This window comes from Phaethon aethereus, assembly GCF_964289735.1.
Source record: "Phaethon aethereus genome assembly, chromosome: 6".
Classification (NCBI taxonomy): Eukaryota; Metazoa; Chordata; class Aves; order Phaethontiformes; family Phaethontidae; genus Phaethon; species Phaethon aethereus.
In genome coordinates, this window is record NC_138580.1 from 42,545,752 (window position 1) to 42,563,662 (window position 17,911).

At 46.1% G+C, this 17,911-nt stretch overlaps 1 protein-coding gene across 1 annotated transcript in view; it reads right to left on the reverse strand.

Moving 5' to 3' along the window:
* Positions 1-17,911, reverse strand: part of HDAC4 (histone deacetylase 4) — a 164,755-nt gene that overhangs the window by 45,334 nt on the left and 101,510 nt on the right. Inside the window, exons 11-13 of the mRNA XM_082001548.1 lie at positions 13,827-14,084; positions 11,918-12,104; positions 5,079-5,212 (exon numbers count right to left, since the gene is read on the reverse strand). Coding sequence (XP_081857674.1) covers positions 5,079-5,212; positions 11,918-12,104; positions 13,827-14,084 — 579 coding nt within the window. The remainder of the gene's footprint in view (positions 1-5,078; positions 5,213-11,917; positions 12,105-13,826; positions 14,085-17,911) is intronic.

The window sequence follows — 17,911 nt, forward strand, 5'->3', positions numbered from 1 at the left end:
TTGTGCTGCAAATACAACACATTCAAGGAAAAAGCTACCGTTTACTGAAACAAATATATATCACAAAAGTCATAGCAAACATTGCCTGGGTAGAAAGGATTATGCTCAAGAGGCTTTTGCACCTTTCATCTCCTAGCTCATGCGCCACAAGCTTTGTCCTTGGCTCTAACACAAAGACACCAAGAAAATGAAGTCAACACCCCCCCCCCCGCCCAAATAAAGTTGGAGAACAAAACATACTCCTCACTCCTGTTTCCAGACCCATCACGACTTGTATCACAGTTTACGGCTCAGCCTGCTGTCCATGCTCCTGATTTGAGCAGTTCTTCAGTTTCTGAGAGCTCTTAGGTCATGGTACTCTTATCTTTGAGGCTTCGCATTGCCTATCGAGCTTGCTCGCTCCGTATTACTCCCCCACTCTTGTCTAACCTCCTTCCTGGCTGCTAAACCCTGGCTTTTCAGCTCAGGAGGTGGCTTCTTAATCCCAATAAATTTGGTGATTTGGCTCTTTACCCTGTTTTCTTTGTGCCTCTTTCGGCATGAAACCTGACCTTTGCAGCACCACACCACCTCTCCTCTCCCACTGCTTTATACACATCCTTCTGCACTCTTCATCCATTTCCTTGGAGCTAGCATCTCCTTTGTATTTCGAATAAAGAAAAAAACAAACCCCAACAAACCAAAACCTGCTAGTCTTTTAGTTTGTATTTTATTCACCCCACGGCGTTTCAAAAGGAACGGGTACGAACCTTGAGAGCCAGGTCTTGTTCCAACTGCAGCCCCCAGGAAGCCACAAAAAGCCATGAAAACAGCTATAAAGCTTCTCTCCAGAGACTGACCTCCCAGCACCACCATCACCACCTCCCGCGCACCCTCGGTGCTTTGCGATGGGAAACCTTGGGCATGGAGCAGCCCTTCGGATGCTTTGCCACCCGGACCCATCCTGCCCTCCAACTGGACACGCGGCCGATACCGTGCCAGGAACACCGCGGATACGGCTCTGCTCTTACAGATGGCCCAGCCCTGGGTCTGGTTTTTCATCTCGGTCCTCCGCAGCTGCGATGAATCTTCAGCTAACAGTCCTCACGCTTTAAGCAACGCAGGACTGCTGCCAGGACGTGCTTGGAGACGGACCTTGGTTGAGGAACTCGTTCTTCCCCACCCTGGTCGGGCAGCCCGGGGATTTGATTGCCTCCGAAACACACCGCACAACCTATCGATTTCCGCACGCTCTTGATGAGGGCTGGGAGGATTATTCTAATCGTGATTGCGGGTTTTTGGTTGGGGGGCAGAGTCTTTTATTGAGCTTGCCTCAATTAGTATAATTGTTGCTTTTAAATTCTGAACGTACACCAGAGTAATTGCCGTATTTTATAAAGCTAACTTCATTAAACAAGCAATACTCTAAACCGCAGCTGTCGTTCCGCTCGGACAACTGCTTTCACTCCAAAGGGTCATCTTTAAACTCGTGCAACGCTGCCAGACTCTTACCTATCGCACCGCAAATCTGGCGCACATTTTCCCCTCAGCTGGACATAAAGCGGTTTTTGGACAACTTTAGCAAATACAGATCTGTTTCACTGCTGAAAAATGAGAGGCGTCGGGGGGAGAAGCGATGCGGTTTCTTCTGTTCTAAAAATATTTGTGCCCCTTCTGGATCACTTCTATTGCCTCCGAGAGAAATGGTAGGAACTCAGCACTTGGCAGGTTGTCTAGGAGCCTCTCAGCTGCCTGATGAAAACAGGTTTTCACTTAGTTCGTTTCTGAAATTTCAAAGCAAGCATTTGTTTGCATGCATGATAAAAATGTTTATCTGCGAGCCCTGTTCTGGCTTGGGGCATGTGCGCAACAGAAACACCAGAAGAACATTTCCAGGAGACAGACACCGGGAATTGTTTGAGCTTGCATGAGAAAGCAGAGCTGGGATCTATTTTGAGCGTGCAGTTGTGGAGGGGGGAATGAGAGCCGTTAAACTCCTTCTGGAAGAGGACAGGGATCCAGCGGAGTCTCGTCTGATCCCGCACAGTGTGCATGGGATTATTTACTACGCAGGGCGCCGTGTTTTTAATCCGTGTCGAGCAACTACTTGCAACCAACAGAACCAAACGATACCCACAGCCGGACCACAGCAAAGGGTGGTTAAGGAAGGAAAGGGAAAAGTGAGGATAAGGAAATGTCAAAGTCCAAACTGTCCTTTTACAAATACGAGTTGTAAGAAATGGATTAAACCATACAATCACAAACAATTTTCACTTGGCTTTACTTAACTGGCTCATAACGTCTGAGGCACAGGACAACAGACCTGCAACAGTGAAGATAAAAATGAGCGTGCACAGATGTGTCAGTCAGCAGGACCAGCTAAAAAAACCCCCAAAATGTAGAATAAAACAGGAGGTCAGCAAAAAATGAAGTGTACAGGCTGGCAGGTTTCTGAGTGCTGTAATCCAGGTGTTGCTGCTGACTTCCTGCAGACCTACTACTAATTCTGAAAACATTCACAGAATCACAGAATCATTAAGGTCAGAGAAGACTTTCAAGATCATCAATCCCAACCGTCAACCCAACACCACCATGCCCACTAAACCATGTCCCAAAGTGCCACGTCCACACATTTTTTGAACACCTCCAGTGATGGTGACTCCACCACCTCCCTGGGCAGCCTGTTCCAATGCTTGACCACTCTCTCCGTAAAGAAATTTTTCCTAATATCGAGTCTAAACCTCCCCTGGCGCAACTTGAGGCCATTTCCTCTCGTCCTATCGCTGTTCACCTCTTTCCGAGTGCCTGTAGGGCTGCTAAGCAGATGGAGCAGTTATAATCCATAAAAAAGTGTAGATACATAACAGGCTGCATTGGTAGTAAGTGTCACCATCCTCATATAAAGAGCTCTGCTAAAGTTTCGCACATCATGCACTACTGTGGGCGGGGATAGAGGGCACAGCTCATGCTGTCCTGCACGGAGCATTGGCACAGGCAACAGGGATTTGAAAAAGTAATATAATTATCAAAAGTAATCATAATTATTAGGCCAGACTTCAAAATTCCTTTTAAATCGATCATATAATGGACTATGTCCCATGGAATGAAGCTTTCCACATGTTAAGTCTCCAGCATTCCTGTCCTTGTGGTAAGGAGACAAGTCCATCGTCCCAGGCAATGCCAACAGCTCACGTCCGTGCTCCAACCTAGGAGCAGAGATCACTCGTGTCTGAAAAGCTGTCCCCTTGCCATGCAAGTGCACCTGATGTGGAGGTCATCTTCGCTGAAGGAAAATCCTGTATGGTCCTCCACTCTGCTCGCTGCTAGACAGGTTCAAACTGAGGAGCTTCAGAAAGACTCTGAAGGGCAAGGAAGTGACCAAATGGCTTTGCAACGCAGTACAGAATTCCATCAGTCAAGGACAGCGGAAGGGGAATGAATGGCTTCCAGAAAAAACCCTATCAAGAGTGAAGTGAGGAGGTAGGAAAGAGATGGAGAGACAGGGAAAGGCTGTGCCCATCAAGCCCATGAGAAAAGTTAAGATAAAGAAGGAAACCTTAACGCAGGTCTGGGCAGGAGTAGGAGATGGTGAGGATAAAGGAAAGCTAATTAGAGGGAGAAGCAAGTGCAATTAGAGCAGCTGGTTAGCCTGAAACGGCAGGGCAGACCTTGAAGAAAGCTGTCAGAGAAGAAAACACCAGAACTGAGGCAAGAAGCCAACATCACTTATTTATCGTTTTCAAAAAAAGGAATAGTCAAGATGAGGTCGAATTTCACCAATGGTCAGAAGAGAAACACAAGTGGAAAGCAGGTGAACATCAAGAACAAATCCAGTTGCGAGAGCGACCAGAAATACCAAATTAAGGAGCGTAACAGTTGCCTGGGAACATACAGTGAAGAACTTCACACATTAGAGAACATCTGTAACAAATCTAGGCAACGAGGCAATTAGCACTCCTGCTTCTAAACAGAGGAACTAGATAGCAGTGTTTACCTGGTTGGGGTTTTTCTTCCCCCAAATAATAATCCCAAAATTCAATTAAATAGGTCTCCATAGAGAGAAACAGGTTTGAAGTTGTTCCTCCTTGCTCTCTTTAGGGATAATGGAGGGTCTGACGGGGAACTTTAGCCAATGGCAATGCTGCCACCGCGTGGATGTCTTTTCCGATCGCTCAGAAAATATTTCTAGCCAGATGCTGACATAACTCAAATAGACTGTGTGATTCAGTCCCCTCAGATGCTCAAAGAACTGATGAACGCACACTACCATTAATCTATCATCACTGCGATTAGTTATGAATAGTAATTGTTAATCACCATTATTAATCATTAGTCTTTTTATTTCGGTATCTAAGCTTTTACCTTAGTTTGCCTTGCTCTTAAAACATGTATGTCCGATGCAATTAGTTTAACCTCTTGTGATGGAATAGTGCTTAGTTACATCCTCCTACCCTCATTCTTTTTACAGTATCTTCACTACAGGTTGTCCATTACTTATCAAAGAGTATTAAAAAAGTTATTAAATCATAGAAATACAAACTTGTTGCTCCACAGCTTTTGTTGTTACGACTGGAGTGTAAAAATAAGACAGTTACTTCATATCTTGCTCTTATCTTTGGCTGCTTCAAAATCCAGCGCTTGGTAGGGATGTTGTAGGGTATTCCCCTAGAGGGAATAGGGCCAAAAATTACAAAAGCAGCTTCACTGCAGCGTCGGGCAAGAGCATTCTCCAACGTTTCGTGAAATTTCTAACAGTCGTCGCGATGCAATGAAACCAGATCGCTAGGGAAGTACTCCTGACAGACGCACACACGCAAGCACAAGCGGTCGTCTAGGAATGGATTAAATTTAGGCCACATACGGCAAAGCATTGCCAACAGCTGGAGCTATAAAAAGCTCAAGCCAGTATAAAGTTTGCACATTCAGGTAGCAACCAACAGTGCGAGCGGCAGGTTCGGTACGTACGCTATCGTCCAGATGAGAAATCAGCCCCCCAAAAATGTTCACAATCCAGCAGGCAAATCAGCTGGAGAAATCCAAATTCTCCCTTTCTGCCAGGCCCACCACCTCATCTCCCCCTTCGCTGGTATTTTTATTACCTCACACTTGCCACGGAGACCCGTCTCCTGGAGCCGGGACCAGATGCTCTGGATCCTCCCCGCGTGCTCTGGGTGGCTGTTTGTGTTTCCACAGGTACATTGGTGTTTCAGCATCAAGGTGTCATATACAAGGCCTGCAGCAGAGGTTACAAAATCACTCTCAGTTAAAGAAAAAAAATTAAAAAAAATTGCCAGATACATGAAAAAAAGAGCCCCCTATTTTTTTCTTTTTTCCAACAGTACTTTATATTCAACTGAACATTTCTAAACAAAACCTGTGTGTTTTACCAGGAGCCACAGAGCTCTAAGAAACGAAAAATCCAAGATGCTGCTTTGAGACAGCACCAAGCCCTGCAACGATCCCTTCCTCTGGAAATTCTCAACGGACGCGGTAAAGAAATTAGTCACCGACATCTCTGCAGGCGGAAGCTGTGAGAGTGACAGAGGGAGGTGACAACTGCAAGCGCCAGCATGAGCACAGAGGTGCCCGCGCAGGACCGTGGTCGAGGAGGGGACTGACTGACAACTTTTCCGCTGGGTACTTTCATACTTGCTAAAACGAGTCTAGGGTTTGGGATTAAAAACCAGAAGGAATGAGTCGTTAGCAGGCACTATGCTTCATAAAATAGCTTGTGCTGAATCTTTGCAGCAACATTATTTGACAACATGCTAATTAAGGCTATTAGCACACGCTTGGGCATAATTATTCAGCACGATATGTAGGTATTTAGCAGTGTTGTTTCATTTGAAGGTGGGAGTCAGGCAGCTAAATCCCCTTGCATTACCAAGTATTTATGGCATGACAACAGCGTAGGAGACACTGATTCATGCTCCAGAGTTGCCCGGGTACGTTTTTGGAAGGGGAGTTATGATTTCATAGCCAATGTTCCACTGGAGGAAAACAGCAGGTCCTCCACAGCTATGCAGTCCCAGGGACAAAAGACCTTTTTTTTTTCCACTCAAGCAAAAGAGACATAGTCAAAAGTTTAAATCTACCCTCCCCTTCAGCCAGAAGCTCCAGAAAACAGAACAAAAGCGGTTGGGTTTTGTTTTTCCCCAGGGAGTAAGGTTTCTTGCGAGAAATATCTGTCTGAAAGCACAGTGTAAAGTTGCAAATCAAAGGTCTTGACCAGAATCCAAAGCCTCTGAATTAGCAGCGAAGGCAGGAGCTATTCCCAGATCCTGACGTTAAAGGGTCTGCGCTCCCGCCGCGATCGCTCCTCCGAAATCCCAGACGAGCACACCTATGCCGCGGCGGGCGCTGTGAACGCAGCTCACGAGCGTACCGGAGCTGGCTTTCATGTTGCCAGGTCAGGTACCGATAAACAACACAATTTGCAACTGCACGGAGTTCAAAGGGGCTTCTAAGAAGCCAGACTCTGAGCACATACGTGGACACGCAGCCTGGAGCTGAGCGCCGTGCTGCTGCATGTACCCCAGCTTGGCTCGAGCTGCAATCACGCCTTTTGCCTGAGCGTAGGCATGTTCTGCCACTGAAGAATTTGGCTTTCCCCTCCGAGGCAAACCCTGGCACTGACACTTCCAGGTATTCGGCCTCGGGGCAGGTATGTGGCAGTTCCTCGCTTTGCTTAGGTGAGCGCGAAGGAAAAAAAAACAACGAAGAACTAAACCCGAACCGCATTCGGTTCTAGGAAGGGAACAGAGCGCCAGTTAATTGCCTGCCTTTGGGTTAGCCAAAGTTCAGTTAAGTAAGATCGTGCTGCAAAGCTCTGTAGAGGTCTCCCACGTTTGCTTCACAGCATCTGACTTCGTTAGGAACTGCTGGGCAAAGCCAAGGACTCAGTAACGCCACCTGAGAAGAAGCTGCAGCCTGACGGTACGGCTGGCTGTCCAAGGGAACGCCCCATGAGCTCGTTCAAACTAGTGCAAGACCTGCAGTAACCTCGCCTCAGGTTAATTTATTTTTGAAGGAAACACATCTTCAGGGGACATCACGCATTTTGACAAAGTATTTGTTGCCAAGAAGAAGCCCGTGTAAATGTCCTCCTAGACCCTTTGGGACTGCACTAGGTTTGGCTAAATCATTCATATCAAAGAAAGGAAAGCAGTTCTGCCTTCTCTGACTTCCAGACATATCTACAGGGTCTACAACCAGGCTTTATAGACTTAGCCAAAAGGTGCATGCATATCTATTTAAAATATACATTCATAGTCAACAGTTAGCCTTGAATTCAAACCAGAAGTACAAGCAGCAAGTCATTCTTCAGGTAGCTCCTGACCTGCCTGGGTGCAACCCTGGCTCCCTTCCGTCCGTGGGCACTGCTGTTGGGTGTCAGCAGGGCCAGGACTGCACCCTCTGAGAGCACGGCCCTTGAGACCAAGGACTAAAAGACGGGGAAAATGAGGTATTTTGGCAATGGCCAAAGAGAAGGGCAATGGGAAAGCACCGGGAAGAGAGTGCATCAGGGAGTTCGCTGATGGAAACGGGAAGAGTAAAGTAGGAAAGCTTGAAGAAGAAGCTGCACCTCATTTGTAAAGGTCACTCCAACCTGGAAACAAAGCTGAGGGCAGTTCATACAATACCTTCATCAGTTTGTGGAAAAACCCAAGCATTTCCAAGCAGTGTATTTTAAGCGGCCTTTTCTCGATCGCCTCCTGGATTCCCAGACGATGCTTAATGCTGTTGGTCTAACAGATCCTTTTGCTACTTGGGAGCTGGGCACAACCTGGCAGCGAATTACACTGACCGCACTGCCAAGTTGGAAGGGGTCTGAGGCCATTTAAATAGTCACCAAGTTTCTTTTTAAAGGACTTTTTCCCCAGGTCTTTAACCTTGAAATGTTAACTTCTGAAAAACTGTCACGATGCAGCTCTAGGTACACAGGGAAAGCAATGTCTAGCCAGATTAAAAGTCTCCATCTTGTTCTCTATTTTGTACCTGGGTAACCCTAGAGCCTGGTAAGGCAGAAGCCAACACAGCTCAAGCCAAAGATAAATGCAAATGAAAAAAACAGGTTTTTGCATTGACCTTACATTCTTCTGTTCCTCCCTTGTCTTCCTACAGTGCAGCAGATCTGCCAGGTATCTCCCAGGTGTTTTGGAGGAAGTTTGGTGTCAGCTCAGAAGCAGGCAGTGGCATTTATCAGCTCATCTTACTCGGTGCCAGCGAAGACAGCCGCACCGATGCGAGCAAACACAGGTAGCTGTGGGCCAGGTCCCCGGCCACCCAAACTAGCACCTCCTCACCTGCACCCCCAAGCGCCAGAGAGCTACACCTGTGTTTAAAAGACGCGTGTACATCTCAAATGGGTTCTGGTAACTGCGCCTGTTCAACGTAAGTTGACAAAGGGGTTATAGAAAAGGTTTTCAGAAAATGTGGTGGTAGGACACCTACCCATCCCTATTTTTTAAGTGAACGGGGATGACAGCAGGGTTCATAGGATTTGGTCACTATTAAGTTTTTCTCCTTTCCCAGTGATTCAATGGTGACAGCGGTGTCTCAATGAAGTGTCACTCAACATGTCTCTTTTAAAAAACTAAACCACTGGAAAGAAGGGAACTGTTCCAAGTTCCTTCCTGTGGCTGGGGACACTCAGATGAAGACACACACACACAAAGGAAAGCCTGGCAATTTAAGCTTAAAATACAAAACTACGTCGGCCATTACAAGTTAAATTAAGTGGTGCTGGAAGCAATACTCTTTAAGACATGAGAACAATCATTTTTAAAGGTCAGCACTAAAGCATAACCAACTTGCTTTTCTTGGCAGAACAAACATATGATTTGAGGTTCAGATAATTATATTGCTCTGCACAGGAGAGAATAAATGCCTTCATCAGAAATGAAAAATACTTTAATGCAGAACATCAGAATCACTTGTGGAACCATTTTTACAGGAGATCAGAGACTGGATAATTGGAGCTACGCAAATTAATGGCCTAACCTGAGAAGTCTTATCCAAGTGTGTAGGACAGTGCATGCAGAAGTATTCATTAAAGTCAGGGGGGCTACTTGTGCTAGCGAGGGCAAGTTCAAGGGCTAGCTTTCTTGTATATGCTAGTAGGAAGGAAAATCAAACCTCACGCTTCAGGACGTAAAACTGATTGCTTGGAGTCGGGAAGGGCACTGTTTTCACTTTCATGCGGAGTAATGCACATCACGTTTGAGAGGTGTATTATGTTGTTCTTGCCCTGTACCTTTGAAGTCTCAGGTATTGCTCACTGATAGAGACAGGAAAATAAATTCTAGGTAAACCCCAGAATTTTAAGTTCTCTGGTCCTAACTCTGTCCAGAGAAAGCATTAGTGTTTTCTATGTAATATCCCCAACATGAAAGCAATGAACAATTCTTTGCCTGTTGGGCAATAACTGATGTCTTAAGAGCCACATTCGTGTCTGGAGTGATCATGGTTGGCTTCATTACGGCCACTGAACGAGGTTTGTTTTTTCCAGCCCTCTCAGAAAATGATCACAACAATTCAAATCTTAATTCCTCTGAAATCCAAAGCGCATAATCTTGTTAGGATCAGTCTGCAACGCAGCCACTTATCAAACAGATGGATTTTCTTAGCGAAAAAGAAGCCTGATGCACTTCAGCACTGCTTGCTTTGAAAAATACCCAAGACTTTAATTTCCTGCCTTTCAAAGAATAGTTCAATCCTAGTGATTAAGCTTTAGTATCCACCTCCAAAAACACAATCTCCGACACACCGTGGACAACTTCAAGAAAACATTAGCGATCTAACTCGCACACACATGCTGAGCAGCTGAAATGCCTGCCTTTCCTCTCTGGGCTTGCATCATGCCCAGAGTAGTAGGCTCTTTTTTCCTGCCACTTGTTAAGCAGATAGTGATGCTTAATTAAACGAGACCTTCACCTTTTATGTGAGGTGAAGGACTAGTTATAGGACTGGTATAAATGTCTCACCTTTTATGCTTTGCACCTTTATTAGTGCCAGAGAATGCCCAACACTTCCTCCCTCGACAGCATTTTATTGTGTTTTTCCTCCTCCATTCACCTAGCACAAATGTAGAGAACTGCGCGAGATAGAAGGCAATGGAAAAATCAAGCCCTTGGAATCTTAACACGGATAAATGCTGTGAAAAGAATACTTTACAGGTGAACTACACTAAGCGTTCTTCGTATCATTGCACGGGATCGTGCAGTGCTATATAGAAGCGTTGTGATATTCCACCTCTTATTTCAAGCCACCTTTTTTTAAATGCTGCCTCCAAGAAAAGAAAGTCATAACACTGTAACAGTGTCTTTTCAAAGCAGCACAGTTCTCAAAACCTGCATTCTCACCGTTACCTGTAATTTTAAATGAAATTTAGCGGTACATATCTGAGTCAAACTTACAGTAACATTTCCTACCAGAGGATATATGTTCAAAGTCTTGTGTATGATTGACAAGGCAACTTAAATACCGGAGGAGGAGAAGGGAAGAAAGAGAAGGAATGAATAATCTCTTGAAGCAGGGCCAGGCTTCCTTGTTTTTAAAGCACCGAGATTTGGGTCTAAGTGTCTTAGATGCTCAAGTTTCATCTGGTTTGACCGTGAGCCAGGGGACTACCCTTCTTTGCATCCTTGGCAAAAGCTAAAATCTAGAATAATCTTGCTATAACTGGTTGCATTAGAAATGCAGTTTTGTTGAAATTCAAGGTTTCAGCATTAACAACAAATAGAGATTTAAACGGCTGATTTGCAAAAATGAGCTTTTACAGAGCAGATCGTACATGCTTCCCACTGCAGCTTGCAGCTGAAGAACAAAGTCGTATTTAACATACCACTATTACTCCACCATCAGTGCCTGAAAATAAACCCAATTCACAGTGCTGATTTTAATGATGCAAAAAGTGTGGGTTAAATAAGAATAAATGGGTAAGTGAAAGAGAAACAAAATCATGAGTTGCTCTTATTTGGGCGTTCTAGATTTTTTTTTCCCTTTTCCCAGGGCACACATCACATTGCAAAATGTTCATTCACAAAATAGAGCTTGACATTTGGGGAAGAAGGCGGACTTCAAAGTAAGTCTGCCTAATCACCCGATGTAGGACTTGTAAGGTTGCACATAAATTAACTTTCAACTGTTACTAAGGCTACTGAATAGACAGAAAGGATTTTGGTGGAAAAAAGTTGGTTGGTTGTCAGGACTCAGGAAGAACAATTATGTTTTGCCTTTAATCTTTGTGGGGAGATTAACACCTATTTTGCACTTCTGGTTTTCACTAGACAAATGCAGCATCGCACTCATAATTTTCCTTCAAGATGACGACCCAACAGGTAAGAAAACACTCTTCAGCCTGTTTCTACACATCGACAACTTGAAATAATGAACTCGCCTCACTTTTCCTAACCTACGGGCACAGACTCCTGGGCAGAGATTGTGTTTCAGAAGGAGAGGTAGGCTGGCCCAGAGCCCGGGGTGGATAACTTATGGCATGAGATTGCACAGGGACTGAAGAAGGTGCAGAAAATACAGCCAACAGATACTGCATTTGGCATGCTGTCCTTTCTCAACAACATTGCCCGTCTCCGCCTTGCATCTCAATCATCTCTGTCACAGCATCTGACCCGTCCTTTTTTTCTGGAGATACATAATTAAGGCACTGTGCTAAGCTTCTATTGATTTTGGCAGGTTATTTTCTGTCTGGACTGTAGGGTGTCCGTCCCTCTGAGGAAGGGACAAGCAGGACAACAGGGCGTAAGACGACTGAATCTTATCCTCGATGAAGACAAGATGTTACAGAGTCCCCAAACGCAGCTGAGATGCAGGCCCCAAACAGGTGGCTTTGCAGGGACAGGGCAGAAAAGCACCACATACGGCAAAACGGTAACCACAGCCCCACCGCTTCAGCCCCCAGCGCCCCAAACGTTACCTGTCGTGAACCTTGGCTTAGTGGGTGGCTCCTGTACGGACATCGGGAAGGTGGCCGAGGCGGGCGAGGACTGTGCACGGGACAGAGGCCGATGCCCTCCGAAAGAGACGGGCATGCCGGCCGCCTCCAGCGACGCCTGGTAGTTTCTCAGCTGGTGAATACGTTGCTGCTCCAACAGAAGGGCTTGCTGCAGGGAAAAGAAGCAGGTAGTTGCTGGAAGTCTGAGTGGTGCCTTCATAAAAGGGTTTTTAAGAATTTTTGAAGGTCGCAGGCTTGGACTCCTTTCCCTGATCAACGGGCACATGCGCACGTGTGCGGCAAACGAAGACGTGCACATTCCTAGAGCGACGTCAGGCGGGGACAGCGTGTTCAAACCACAGCCCTGAAGCTGCTGCACGCTGGCGAGGTCCTTAGCAGAAGCAGCCCCATCCTCCCCTTGGGTCTGGCCCCGTCTTCCTCCCCCTGTGCCGCTCCACCGCTGGGTATTTACACCGCTGGGTATTCACCAGCGCGATGCGCCAGACCAGGGAACGAGACCAGCCCCGCCGGACCCCAGGCGGGAGAGGGAGCTTTCAGCCGCGCTGGTCCTCTGGACAGCCACACCATGAGCTGCACAGCCTCTGGGTCAGGAGGGATGGCTGTTCCAGCTTGCCACGCTGCAACCGCAGCCTAACAGCCTTCCCATTTCCTCTATTTATCCCCTCTTCTCTTGAGAGGAATTATTTTGAGGAAAAATAATTGCAGAGGACATAACATTTTTAAGACTTCTCAGGTGTGATCATGCATCCAGGACTAAGGCAGCGGGGACTGCACTTTCAGAGGAATGGTATCACCGTGGTCCATCATCATCAGCGTGTTACATTTATTTACTTACTAAGGCACTGAGGCTCAGATGTGACTGTATAAATCAAGTAACACTTTATACAAGCACGGTTGGCAACGGCATCGATCTTTCAAGGCAGTGCTGTTATGAAGATAACGCTGCTCAATAAGGAACCGAAAATGCAGTTTCTGAGCAACAGCCAGCGACCTTCGTGCGGGGCAGGCGCGCCGGCTGCGCAGCGCTGGGAAGACGGCAGCGAGATGCAAATAGCTACAGGGAGCAACCAATTTGCACCTGATTCACGGGCATCGCAACTGCAAACCTGGCACAAGTCCCCGCTTTCCCTAGCCAAGGGCTGTGCATTTACTCAGAGGGCTACACCCTGGCATGGCTACAGCAGTCTGCTCTCGGCAGCAGATCCTGTGCAGGGGTTACGCATGGCTGTAGGTACAGTCAGATGCTGCGTGCTAAGGGCTGCGAAGACGGGCAGAGCATTGACGCCTTAAGAGAACTGCAACCTTCTCACCTTCGTTACCGCTACCGCAACAGGCAGCTTTTGGGAGACTGCCATGTAATTGGGAAGATTACGCTATGCTACCTTGTTACTGGATTTATTACTTGCAATCCACAAGCCTGTGGCTCAAAAATGAGCATGGTTGCAATCTCTGGGATCTCCAGTTCTGAAGAAGGAACCCCCTCCAAGGGACCTCATCCTTCGTTCCCTTATCCAGCCCTTCTCTGGGACAGTCAATTTGTTTTAAAACATAAAATCCTCTGCTAGTATTTAGTGCTCAGAAATGTTAAGACACACTTTGTCTTCGCAACGGAACAAACAGAAAGTGGTTCAGTGGCTGCAAACACTTTGTGCGGGTGATCCAGATTCTCCTTCCTGGGACTTCTGAGTTGACAGGGTGACTCCAGGGAAGGATAGCACTGGTTTTAGCTGCAGGTTTCTTTATGTAGCAAATACTCAAGAGCTGGTTCCCCCTATCTTCTCCCTCTCAGAGTAGCATAAGGTGACTACCAAGAACCAAACAATCTTCTACAAAGAACCAAGTCCCCAAACTTGGTATTTTGTGAGCTCACCTGACGGAAGAGCAGCTCCTGCTCAGCCTGCCTCTGCCCAGAATCCAGCTCCTGCTGTGGCTCTGCTTCCTCCTCATCACTCTCGATGGGTTCTTGCTTCACCTGCACCATGTTGGCCAGCCCCGGGGCCTCCTTTTGGCTTGCGACCCTGTCGCTGTATGGCTCCTCCAAAAGGGCTTGGTGTTCCCGTAGCTCTTCTTCTGTCTCCTCGGGGTGGCTTTCATGCTGGCGAGCTGGTTCATTGGGTTTTGATATAATCTGAAAACAACCCAGAGGATAACCAATAAATAAAATGTAACTCATCACAGGTAAAGTTCACTCTGTTCTCTTCAAAGAACCAGCTTCATGAAAAGAGAAATTGTGAATTACAGCTTTTATCGTATCAACTAGGTCCAAAACAACCACTCAAGGGAAAGGTCAGGTCAACCTTAACATTAAGCACTATGAAATCCTATGAAATGACAGCCCCTTCATTTTGTACTTGATTTTCCCTCTGAAGAAATAAGAGCCTCTTTCTTGTGCCTGCACCCACAGAGGAGAAGCATAACAACCATCAAGACATTTGGCAATTAAATTCAGAAAAAAAAGAGAGACACAAACCCTCTAAGAGGGTTTCTGCTACCTTGTTTGCCCAGCTTCTTCTTGAATCACTCCCTGAATTTTATCTGTAAAGTGAGAGAAAGATTCCTCTGAAACTTGCACTCTTATGAAGTTTGTTAGGAGGAAACTGAGGACACTCAACTTACAGCATCTGTACAGAAGCAAGCTGCAAGAGCAGCATCATTCTAACCTGATCTTCCCAGCTAGAGGTAGTGAAGTTCTCCGAAAGCGGCTGCTAAAACAAAGGGAACAATATAATTTTCACTATAATTCACACAGGCTTAGACTTCTTGAAAGTTCATTGGCGAGATAAAATTCACAGTTCTCCGTCTCAGACTACTTATGATTTTTATTTGGAACAAAAAAATAATAATATGTGAACTGTTTTTAAATCCTGCATAGGTAAATAAATCAATTTCCTTTCTTTAAAAGAGCTCAGAGAACAGGCTGTTCCCATTTCACAGGCGTATAACAAAACTGCTGAACTTTGAAAGTTGTCAGGGCAGAGCTTTAATAAGGATTAGGTCATTGGTATGAAAAGCAATATTGATTTTAAATCTAATAAAGCTAAATCAAAACACAGTTATTGAACACATGCAGAAGGGAGTGACTACTTGTAAGTAACTTGCTCTTTGAAGAACAGTGGCTCAAACCTGAAACTAAGCCTTTTTCCCTGAATGTAGGAAGAGGGGCTCTGCCATATAAGTTAAGCAAACCTATAGAAAGCAGATTTCGGCAAAGGTAATATATGGGATTAATTGCCTGCAAATATCACAGCAAGGATGCCAAGACGTTGCTCGTAGCTACAAGCAGAGGATTTCAGATAACTGGAGCTCAAAGCTTTTAAAAAATGGAGCGTTGCAAGGACCGGGATGCAGGGCCACGGCTTTCCAGCACTTTGCGGATTACTGCATTTCGGATGTCTCAACTCCCGAGAGGAGCAGGACACACAGAAGGGAATTATCTTGCCTAGAAGCTTAAGGCAAGACCCTCTGGGGTTCACGTGGCCCACCAGTACAGACGGGGGGTGCAGCCCATCCTTCTTTGTGACAAGAGCTGATATTTTTGTACTGATCAACAACTGGCTGCTGTTGGCAAGAGGGTTTTGATTTCTACAGCCATGGAACCGTCTTTGAGAGTCAACAGTTTCTTGGAAGAGATGGGATCCACCTGACTAAACAGGGGAAAAGTTTAGGCTGGTCAAACCGGTAGTCAGAGCTTTAAAGGAGGAACAACAGGGGAGGGAGTGGTTCCTCAACAAGCAGCTAAGGAAGCTGAGGAGGGCCTGGGCTGGTGTGAGCAGAAAGGACACAACTATGAACAAAAAAGAGCTGAAGCGGCATCCCTTTGAGTGCAGGCATGTAAAGAAGGAGGCGCCTGAAGAACAGCCTGATGGGGAAGGTCTCAAGCCTGTCCTGGGGAATCTGCACGCTTGGGTGCCTTTCTGAGATGCCTCTACACTGCATGGAGCATGGGGCCCGAACAGGAGGACTAAAAGCCAGTGTGCATTTGCAGGCCTATGACCTCCCTGGGATCATGGAGGTGTGGTGGGATAGCTCACATGACGGGAGTGCTGCGATGGAGGGATACAGGCTTTTTAGGAAGGACAGGCTGGGAATGTGAGGAGGGGAAGTTGCCTTTTTCATGAGAGAGGAGCAGAAATGCACGGAGCTCTGTGCCTTGGTATGGATCTGGAGTCAGTCAAGAGCTTAAATGTCAAGGTAAGTGGACAGACCAAGATGAGCGCTCTTCTAGTGGGTAGACTGCCGTACACCCTGTAGATCAGGTAGAAGTAGATGAGGTCTTCTTCAAACACCCAGAAGAAGCCTCACTTTCACAGGTCCTGGTCTTCATGGGGGCTTTAACCACCCTGCTATCTGCTGGAAGGACAAGACGGCAGGACTCAAGTAATCTAGGAGATCTGAGTGCATTGATCACGAATTCCTGACACAGGTGACCTAGCTGCCAATAAGGACGGTGCTTTCCTGGACCCGACACTTACAAACAAGGAAGGACTATTCAGGGATGTGGAAGTCACAGAGGCAGCACTGGCTGCAGTAACCATGAGACGGTGGAGTTGAAGATCCAAAGAGGAGGAACCAGGCCAAAAAGCAGGACCACAGACCTGGATTTCAGGAGAGCAGAATTTGGCCTCTTGGAAGAGTCCCATGGGATACAACCCACGAGGTCCAGGAGAGCTGGCTGATACTCAAGGATTCTACAAGCTCAAGAAAGATCTACCCCAATAAGTAAAAAAGGAAGCACAGGCTGCAGAAGGCCTGCATGGATGAGCAAGGAGCTCCTAAATGAACTCAAGATATAAACAGGTGGTGTACAAGAGTTGGAAGCAGGACGGGTGACCTGAGAGTAGAGAGTTGCTACCTAATCTTGTATGTAAGGTGTTAAGAAAGCCAAAGCCAACCTGGAGTTGAATCTGGCAAGGGATGTGAAGGGCATCAAGAAGGAAAAGAGGACAACTAGGGAAATCATGGGCCCACTGCTGAATGGGGGAAGGGACCTGTTGACAAATGACATCTAAAAGGCCACGGCACTTAATGGCTTCCTTATCAGTAAGACCATCCCTTAGGAACCCCAGACCCCTGAGACCAAAGGGAAAGTCTGGAGCAAGGAAGACTTATGCTTGATGGAGGGCCACCAGGTTTAGGGAGCACTTAAAAAAAGCCTGGACGTACATAAGCCCATGGGGCCTGATGGGTTGCACTTACAGGTGACAGGACAAGAGGCAATGGGCAGAAATTAAAACACCTGAAATTCCTTCTGAACACAAGAAAACACATCTTTTACTGTGAGAGCGGTCAAACACTTAACAGGTTGCCCACAGAGGTTGTGGAGTGTCCATTCCTGGAGATATTCAAAACTCAACTGCATACCGTCTTGGACAACCTGCTCTAGCTGACCCTGCTTGAGCAAGGACATTGGACTAAACGATGTCATGAGGTTCATGCCAACCTAAAAGATTCAGTGATCAAAACTTCTCAAGGATTTTTGTGAGGTACTTCCCTCCCTCCCAGTTTCATTACTGGTAATATACATTGGATACCTAAACCACGCTAAGCTAAAGGTAGTTCTTCCATCAATTTTCTTTAAGCTCTCTTAGGCTTCATGGAATAAAATCTGTTTTACGGATAATTAAATCATCATAAACCATCTTCTGCTACTTTTTTTTCTGCTTGGATCGAAGGTCTCAAGCTTTGAACTTAATACCTTTTGAACTTACGAACTACGCAAAGTAATTGCTGGGAAAGTAACTTACAACATCATTGTCAAATCTAATGGAAGTGAAAAGCAGTGCAATTCCCTAGAAGTTTTAAATTATTCCAATTCCATAAAAATGTAAGAATTAAAAAAAAACCACAATGAAAGCTGAAAGATCAAGTGGTCAATTGACAAGGACATTTCAAACATTCGGTTTGCTCTCCTAATACAAAGTGAATCTCTTGGTATGTCATTTGTTCTAGCTGCTG